Below are 9,149 nucleotides of genomic sequence, written 5' to 3' on the forward strand. Positions count from 1 at the left end.
TGCATAAATAAACTAGTTCCCATGAACGATATTGATGTAAATTAAGATATCCGAGCGGCTACATATAATTTATATGTGCAGAATTACAATTAAAATACATTTTGACACTATCGTATCCGTAGGCGATGCCTTGACGGCCGCAGCTTGTGATTGGCTGAGCCACAGTTACTGGGGGCTTTACCCAGTCTTTTCTTTCTTGAATGAAGCGCCTGGGTTCCTGAGGCTACAGGTATCTGGAATGTTTTAGGTTTGTCTAGTTTTAGTTGACTAAATATCATAAGATTTTAGTCGACTAAATGTACAGTTGATTTTGTCGACAAAAATATATTTTGGCAGGCCTTGATGGTGTCGTAATGCCTGATTTTACTCTTGGTTGCATGCTGAAAATAGCCGATCTACAATCTCACAACGCGTCTCGTTGTGATGCGTTGTAGATCTGCTATTTTCAGAGCACAACCAACCATAAAATGACTTGTCTTTTAGTTCTACTGGATCTACTCTCCACTCTGGTCCCTGCTTAACATTTTACTCTCTAAAAGAAAGCTGTCTTCTGTCATTTCCATTTTCTCTTTTAGAATTTCCATTTCTGCTATACTGTATATGCTTCGATTATTTTGATTTATATTAGGACAAATTTGCGCAACTGTAAAGACAAAACAGAAGTGCAGAGGAGGCGCCACATCCGCTTTATCATTTTCAGAGCTTCCGTGCTCTACACTGTATGACGGAAGCATTTGAAATTGTGGGAGGCAAGGGTCTGGCTCGCGAGACTATGGCACGAATGCTGATAGAGTCACACTAGGTCTATTTCAAACTCTAGGTTGCTCTGAAGACTAGAAGCCTCTATAACTAATTATAACAGTGAGAGGTTTCACAATGGTGATCAAGGAATAAAGGGGCAATGACCATAAGGGAATTAAGGGATCAAAGGTTACTCACAGGCAGCATGACGGAGGTACCAGCAGGTCCAGGAAGTCCATCAGCTCCAGGGAGACCAGCCTTACCAGGAACACCCTGGAACATGGAGACAGGAGTGAGTACAGTGGTCATACAGAGCACACAGTCAAATCCCTCATGTGTAACTCTGAGAGTGTACAAATGGAACCAAAATACATTTTATTAAGGTCAAAGTGTCCCTGAGCTGAGCTAGACACTTAACAGTTAAACTTTAAACTGTATTTCTCCCACGTGACTAACAAAGGTGTCCTTCTCTCACAAAGCCTGAGTTATAACATATACTGAGATTGGGCATTGTGTCGTCGTGCACTTAAGGTTTACAAGCTCACATCGCATCACAATGCAATGCGCTTGTAGATCTGCTATGTCCGGTGTGTGACACTGGCACGCAACTAAATAAAAATCAGACCTGATGTCCTACATGACAACATCGTCCAACTGATAGCAGGTCCATCATGACTGTAAAAAAAACTGTTCACAAGACCGCTTTTGGGCCACAAAGAGTAAGTAAGCCTTGCTGAGCCATGTGGCCCATAGGTCAGGAGCCTATCTCCTGTCAGCTTGATGTACAAGTACACCCCCTGGACATGATGCTAGTATGTCACAGGGACTTACCCCCAATCCAACCCTTGACGCTGGGGCCAAGCAGGGAGGCCCATTTTTTAGTCTTTGGTATCACCCAGCCTGGGATGGAAGTCGGCCTCACAGTCTCAGAGGGCAGACACTCTAACCACAAGGCCACTGAGCAAAGAGGTGAGGAAAGTAGGAAACATCTGATCTAAAAACACATGGGAAATACTGACCCTCTCACCAGGATCACCAACAGAGCCGGGTGGTCCAGAAGAGCCAGAAGGACCGGTGGGACCCTAAAAGACAAAGAGTTGAACAGAAGAGCCTGACTGAGACTGAGGGACAGGAGAGGATGGCAAGACAGTGATAAAAGAATCCCAATAAAAAAATAACTGAGCACTGAAATAAAAGACATGCTACACATGATGTTTTCTTTAAGCCATTCATGGCATGGTTGCTACTTATTTGTCAAGGACAATTAAATATTACTGCTGTGACATAATAATATAATGTTGTCATTGACTTACAGCTGGTCCCTCTGGTCCGGGAGGTCCCTCGATCAACATACCCTGGAGAAGGTCAAAACCAACACAATGAAGATGAGCCAGATGCAAGAGTTCCCTTCCAAAATGAGATAAAAGCATTACAAATACTTTTGTAATCCAGGAGCCATGTATAGTATAGTCTCAGCCTCCTCAGCAAGTCCAGGAGTCGAGTAGAACTCGCTTCAAGCCTATAAATAGCTCTCATTACATTTGTACTTTTACATTTTATCCATTTGCCTGAAGTTCTTCTCCAGAGTGAACAGGTGGGGGAGTCAGACAGATACAGAGATATCCGTATATGGGCATGAAAGGGACAAATAAATTGTAAAACGGAAAGCATTTCCCAGTGGATTCCTCGTGACTCACGTCAGGGCAACCACATTTGCAATTTCCCAGAATCTTTCTAGTTAATGAATGAGTAACTCACAGGCTCCATCTTTCTAGTTAATGAATGAGTAACTCACAGGCTCCATCTTTCTAGTTAATGAATGAGTAACTCACAGGCTCCATCTTTCTAGTTAATGAATGAGTAACTCACAGGCTCCAGGACAGCAGGATCCCCCTTCTCTCCTTTCTGGGCACTGACAGCGGCCTGAGGAAAACACACATGTAGCCAACAATACAGCACAGTCAGTACAGAAGTACACATGCACACACTCATGCACGCAAACACACGCACACGCGCACACACACACACACTGTCAAATTGTAGTAAAATACCATTTAGGGATGAGCATCCACGTCAGGTAAACATACGGTCAAATGTATGAATAAAATAATCAAATCAAAACTCGAAAACACAATGTCAATGCATTCTTCCGTTCGACAGTGAACTTCAATCGCGGCGGGAAAAGTAGAAGCGTCAAACTCAAAACTACCTGCTCCGACTGTGAGACAGAGAGTAAGGAAATGGAAGAGTTATACCCACGAGTCCTTGCTTCACTGTCCATTCACTGTCCACTGCTTCACTGTCCATTAATACTTGTCTTTTTCCCCATTGACACAGAAGTCGGCATACGCTTAATAGCAAGTCTAACATAATGGCATAAACGAGGAAAATGGAAAAAAACAGGCATTCAAAGCAAATGAACCGAGTGCCTGGTCATTTTTCTGCACTTGTGAATGCCCCTTTGTGTATGTAGCTGTCATATAGAGACTTACTATACACACAATATCGAGTAAATCCCTATTTCAACCAGTAATGCATGAACCAGATCTTGGCCCGAAATAGTATTTGAAATGGATTCAAATATGTATACAGTATATTTTTGTCTCTGTGATCGCCTGGTAGGCTACATTATGTGGACAAATCCACTGAGAGGTCCTAAAAGTGCAGAATATATCATCATGCATCAGTTATCATCATGATTTAACAATTCTCCTTGATCTGGAACCCAATATATTTGAAAGTACCTCAAATACAATTCCACCAAGATTGATTTGGTTGAAATACAAGAGATTTCTCCTCTTTGCTCTTTGCTTTACCGGGCCATCCCCGGAGCAACAAATTGACTTACGCCTCCCTCGTCCGTCACAGCGGACAGGGCGGGGCCCATGTTGGCGTCGCCCTCCCCGCCGGCCTTGGGCAGCGCCGGCTCGTTGTAGTCCCGGTAGGAATAGTCGTATTCCTTCAGGCCCACGTCCCCGGTCACATACTCCTCTGTGAAGAGATCCTCACCGGCAGACTTGACGGCGTCCACCACCTCCTCCACCACCGTCTGCTCCACCTGCTGGGCGCCGCGGTGGTAGAGAGGGCCGGGTGGCAAGAGGAAACGAAGAGAACAGATGGAGATGGAGAGATGGTTGGAGGGAAGACAGGAGGAAGGAAGGAAAGTTGTAGAGAGGCATGTTTTGGAAGGGAGTTGAAGAAGGTTTGTCGCAAAGAGGACAGAGAGGCGTTGGAATGAAAGAAAGAGTGGAAGAGAGACAAGAAGCCGTGATGGAGGAAGTAGTAGAAGAGGGCATAATGAGAGTCTTTCTTACCTTGTGCAAATAAACAAACAGTGTGACAGGGATATACTGTTGTAGGGCAAACTGGCATCTCGTGGACCTTTGGGCCCCAACTTCGGGTAACTCTGAGTCCCCAAATACTGCCTTAAATCTCACATTAATCATCTATCATTTGGTTCATGATCATGTGCGTTTTCCACCAAAGCGTGTGCATAGATACAGCTTGTGTGTTATGGTTAAGTTACCAAAAGTACTGTATACTGTAGTACTGTACTGTACTGTACATTTTATTTTAACTCATTTGCATGTTGTTGGTGGAATGGTATTCATCAAACACTTGTCATATTGAAGAAGAACGTCCTTGGTAACAACCTAGTCTAGAGCAAACCGAAGGACAAAATGTGTTCTTACACAATGTGACAAATAAATGGCGAACAAAAACAACCAACTTGAAATCCAAATAAATGTCAAAAGAATATCTCTTCGAGAAGACCATTAACACACAAGACCGATGAAGCACCTTGCTTTGTTAAAACATTAAGCTACTGGCTGCTGCCATGGAGCAAAGCTATTAGTGCTACAGGTATGTTATTTGTCTAATTAACTTACCATGTGTGATTAAAAATATCTATAGGCCTATATGAATCCATGGAATTATCTTTTAATGTCTTCCCTTGGAAAAGGGGCATATAATGGAAAAAAATAACCATAATAATTGCATGATGAACGCACAAGAAAATGTCTCAATAACAACGGCACAATGAAATGTCTTCATCAAAACAAATCTATATCATTAACAGTTATATTCGCTCAAGATAAATCCCTTATACTGTGGCTTTACATAACTTTCAAAAACAGTCAAAGATTTCCGTGACATCAGAACGGTCTTTTAGCTCTCCTCATAAATGAACAGTGAAAAACGTCAACAAATAGAGGAGGCTAAAGATGCTAATGATGGACAATTAGCATGATCACCAAAACACAACGTGGTCACAAACAGTTATTTGGGCTGTGAAGGCAGCCACAACTACTAACTACTAACTACTACAGTGGATTCTCACAAAATGCAGTTAGATTTGTGATCAAACAAGAATGCATTCAAAATCATCACCTTTTTTTGTTGTTGTTCTGGTTAAAATGCATATCAAATATTCTTATGTGCCTCCCGATTTACTCAAGATCTTTTTGTTCTCATCTCAAGACCACTAACAAGACAACGTTATTTCTTGATATGAGAACAAAACGTGCATCTTGTGGTTAGGGCAAATGAGAGTCACAAGAGAATGTTTGATGATACAATAGTGATGCGTGCAATGCATATTCTTCTTTAGATCAGTTATATGTCTCGTCTCTTAGTAGTTGAAGAAATGTAAAAGTAAGTAATCATGTTATTATGACTAGTAACTACTTTGGTTCCACTACATGGGCTGGGCTCACCACCACATTTATATTGCAGTCTTCCCTTCTTGTTTGCATCTTTTGATAAGAGGTCTCCCCTCATTAGTTTACAGGTTTCCAGTGCCAGTAAAACGACAAGGTTGCTGTGCAGTACCTACAGGGGTACTAAACTAAACTAAACTAAACTAAACTAAACTAAACTAAATAGGGCAAGTTTAACCTCTGATGGAGAACATTTAGCCTTGTTTAAAATGGCATCCCTATTTTGGGCATGTTTTTAAAGTAAAACATTATGAACAATTGTTCTAAAATAGCGGAAATAGCTGATCTGTAAGCTCAGAATGTGTCACGATTCGACACGTGAGCTTGTTATACGTGTCTATTTTCACTTTTATTGCACGTAGGCTGTACAAAGAAGTTTAAAATAGGCTTTATGTGGTAATGAGACAAATTGAATCAAAAAGGTAATCGATAGAATAATCCCTAAGAAAATAATCACAGTTACAACCTTTTAACAGATTGCAATGAATGGCCAATTGGCCTACCTGCTGAGGTTTACTGTACTTTCTGGGCTGTATCAATATCTTCTGTATCTGGGTATCTGCTATGAATGCTTTCCATTACCTGGCCAGTTGTATCTGTGTGTCTCTGCTCAGTATGAATGCTTTCCGTTACCTGGCCAGTTGCCTCTTCTTGTCCAATGATCTCACCCTCTGGCTGTGGCACCTCCTCCTCATAATAATATTCCGGCTCTGTAGGGGTGTGGCCAGCCTCAGAGTTCTCAGTATCTACGTCCTTGATTGGTCAAGTTGACAGGAAGTAGTGGGGAGCGGGAAGGAGGCAAGCAGATTTAATTCGAAGAGGGCGGTTAGTTCAAAGTACGGTGGTATAAGGTTGAGTTGAGAGAAAAGGATTCATAAAATGGTGGTTGCGAGACACAACGGAAGATTTGACAATGGCAACCTCGCATTTTCAAAGATATGAGATCTCATGTTTGAAAAGAAATTTCAGTGTGTTTTTCAACACCAATGACTATAAATCTTGCCAGCTGCAAGATTTAGGGAGTCATCAAGAGACATCTTTGCTGAAATTTCTTTCTTTTGTAAATGGTTTTTAAAAAGCCCACAACGCCATGGTAGATTCATCATGAGAGGGTCTGGTATGCTCAGGTGGTCCGAAGAACCACCAAGGGCCTCTAGTTTCACCGTCCCAAGTGATGGAACTATACTGTACCCTTACAGGTCCATTTTGGTTACATTTGTACATCCTCTGAGATAAATGAACACTGAGGATTTTACTGTGTAGGATCAAAACATCATCACTTTGGGATTTTTGGTGTCACCAAAGGGCCCCGGAATTAGAGCGCCAACCCAATCAGCAGCCTCACAGAGTTGAGTTCAATTAATCTGTCCATTGATTAATCCATCACAGATGTATTTTTACAAAGGTTGTAATCATCCAGAGCTACATTAAGATGATCAGCTGGACTGACATCAATGGCCCTCATCTATTGTGAACACAATTGGCCAACCATGTGCTCCAAATGCCACTGAACTCCTGATCTAAGCATGCTGGAATACGGACAGCTTGCTTAGATGACTTTCCCGTGAGGCTGCTTCATTCATATCTGATACAAAATATGACCAAAAGACAGGAAGATAGAAAACACAGATACTTGAGAGAGAGAGAAAATGAAAGAGACAGAGTAACGGAGAAGTTTGGGAACATTTGTGTTGTATTGTATGTAGGCTATAGTACTGTACTTTTGAATGTGTGGATGTATGTTTTCTCAACTTCAGTTTCTAGGTTATAGCAAGCCTGTGGTCTCTTGTGTGACGAATGTTTTAACTGCTAGATAGACATGGTAGGGTTGGTGTCAACTTGGGACTCCAGAGATTCCATTTTCAGTGGAAGTGAGATGGAAGGAGACTGCACAATTAGCCATGCTTCAATGTGACAGCCTCATAATCCGCTGTATCATATCATATTTACATAGAGAGATTGTGCTGATCATGAAGGATCATATGATATATACGCAGAGGATGAGAGGGGTCCAGATTGGAATGAGCCAACTTCCTTTATGGAGACCAGGAAGTCCAACACAGAGGAGTTACCGCAAACTTTGCACAGATATTTAATACAACCATTTAATTCGATTCTCAGCAATGCCATTTAGCCTATGCATAATTTCACTTAAAGATATATTTAGCTAAGTTATCACTCCATTTAGTTTTCTTTGGGTGCAGAACTTTGTGGTAAAACCTTGCATGTTGAAGGACCCTCCGGTAGCCAAAAAGGACAGGTTGGATCACACAGCTCTGGATAGCTTGGGGACCCAAATCACAGGCCTTCCTGTTGTACCTGTTGATAACCGTTGCCGTTTTTCTTCTCCGGTACTGTGGTGCCGCTCAGTGCAGTCTTCTCGAAGGGTGGGAATTGTTTGTGCTGGGACTTGACGTTATTGAGATCCACCACTGAGACCTTGGTCTTCGTCGGTTTGGGAGGAGTCGGCAGGACAGGAATGGGCGCAGGCGGATCTTTCTTTGGGACGACAGGCTTTTGGACCACGGTCTTCACTTTTTCTACTTTTTCTACTTTTTCTACTATGACCAGGGGGACTTTAGTGACCACAGTTTTAACTTTAATGACCTCTTTGACCTCTGCCCTGATCTCGGTTTTTGCCACTGGAGCTTTGGTGGCTGCAGGTTTCGGAACCTTTGCGGGTTCAGGTTTCGGCGCCTTTGTGGGTTCTGGTTTCGGCGCCTTTGTGGGTTCTGGTTTCGGCGCCTTTGTGGGTTCGGGTTTCGCCGCTTTAGTGGGTTCGGGTTTTGGCGCCTTTGCGGGTTCGGGTTTCGGCGCCTTTGTGGGTTCCGATTTTGCCGCTTTTGTGGGTTCGGCTTTTGCCACTTTTGGGGGATCAGGTTTTACTTTGGGAGCTTTCACAGCAGGTTTTGCTGCACTGATGACAGTCTTCTCTACTTTTTCTACTTTAACAATTTTCTCAGCCTTGGCTTTAGTAGTGGTTTCAGTTTTTACAACTTTGGCAGCACCGTTAGCTTTCTTCTCTACTGCAGCTTTACCGTTGACCTTCACTTTCACTTCAACGGAGGCTTTGGCCTCTCCATTGACTTTCTTCTCTGTGGCCTTGCCATTTCCGTTCACAGCAACCTTGGCCTCAACGGCAGGCTTGGCCTCAACGGCAGGCTTGGCCTCAGCTGCAGGCTTTGCTTCAGCCGCAGCCTTACCATTTCCATTCACAGCAACCTTGGCCTCAGCTTTAGCGGTTGCTTTCCCATTAACTTTCTTCTCTGCCACAGCCTTGCCATTTCCATTCACAGCAACCTTGGCCTCAACGGCAGGCTTGGCCTCAACGGCAGGCTTGGCCTCAACGGCAGGCTTGGCCTCAGCTGCAGGCTTTGCCTCAGCTGCAGGCTTTGCCTCAGCTGTAGGCTTTGCCTCAGCTGCAGGCTTTGCCTCAGCTGCAGCCTTACCTTTTCCATTCACAGCAACTTTGGCCTCAGCTGCAGGCTTGGCCTCAACGGCAGGCTTGGCCTCGGCTGCAGGCTTGGCCTCGGCTGCAGGCTTGGCCTCAACGGCAGGCTTGGCCTCGGCTGCAGGCTTGGCCGCGGCTGCAGGCTTGGCCTCGGCTGCAGGCTTGGCCTCAACGGCAGGCTTGGCCTCGGCTGCAGGCTTGGCCTCAATGGCAGGCTTGGCCTCGGCTGCAGGCTT

The 9,149-nt window shown here is 43.8% G+C and overlaps 1 protein-coding gene across 1 annotated transcript in view; it reads right to left on the reverse strand.

Annotated features, from left to right (window-relative positions):
• LOC308293031 (uncharacterized protein) overlaps window positions 1–9,149 on the reverse strand; it is a gene marked incomplete at both ends in the record, with an annotated part of 82,467 nt that overhangs the window by 42,867 nt on the left and 30,451 nt on the right. Inside the window, 7 exons of the mRNA XM_080735461.1 lie at window positions 940–1,014; window positions 1,761–1,823; window positions 2,055–2,096; window positions 2,611–2,664; window positions 3,590–3,799; window positions 6,096–6,215; window positions 7,782–9,149. The exon at window positions 7,782–9,149 is cut by the window's right edge and continues 516 nt beyond it. Of these exons, the coding sequence (XP_080591587.1) occupies window positions 940–1,014; window positions 1,761–1,823; window positions 2,055–2,096; window positions 2,611–2,664; window positions 3,590–3,799; window positions 6,096–6,215; window positions 7,782–9,149 (1,932 nt within the window). The remainder of the gene's footprint in view (window positions 1–939; window positions 1,015–1,760; window positions 1,824–2,054; window positions 2,097–2,610; window positions 2,665–3,589; window positions 3,800–6,095; window positions 6,216–7,781) is intronic.

This window comes from Nannobrachium achirus, assembly GCF_963921795.1.
Source record: "Nannobrachium achirus genome assembly, chromosome: 10".
NCBI lineage: Eukaryota > Metazoa > Chordata > Actinopteri > Myctophiformes > Myctophidae > Nannobrachium > Nannobrachium achirus.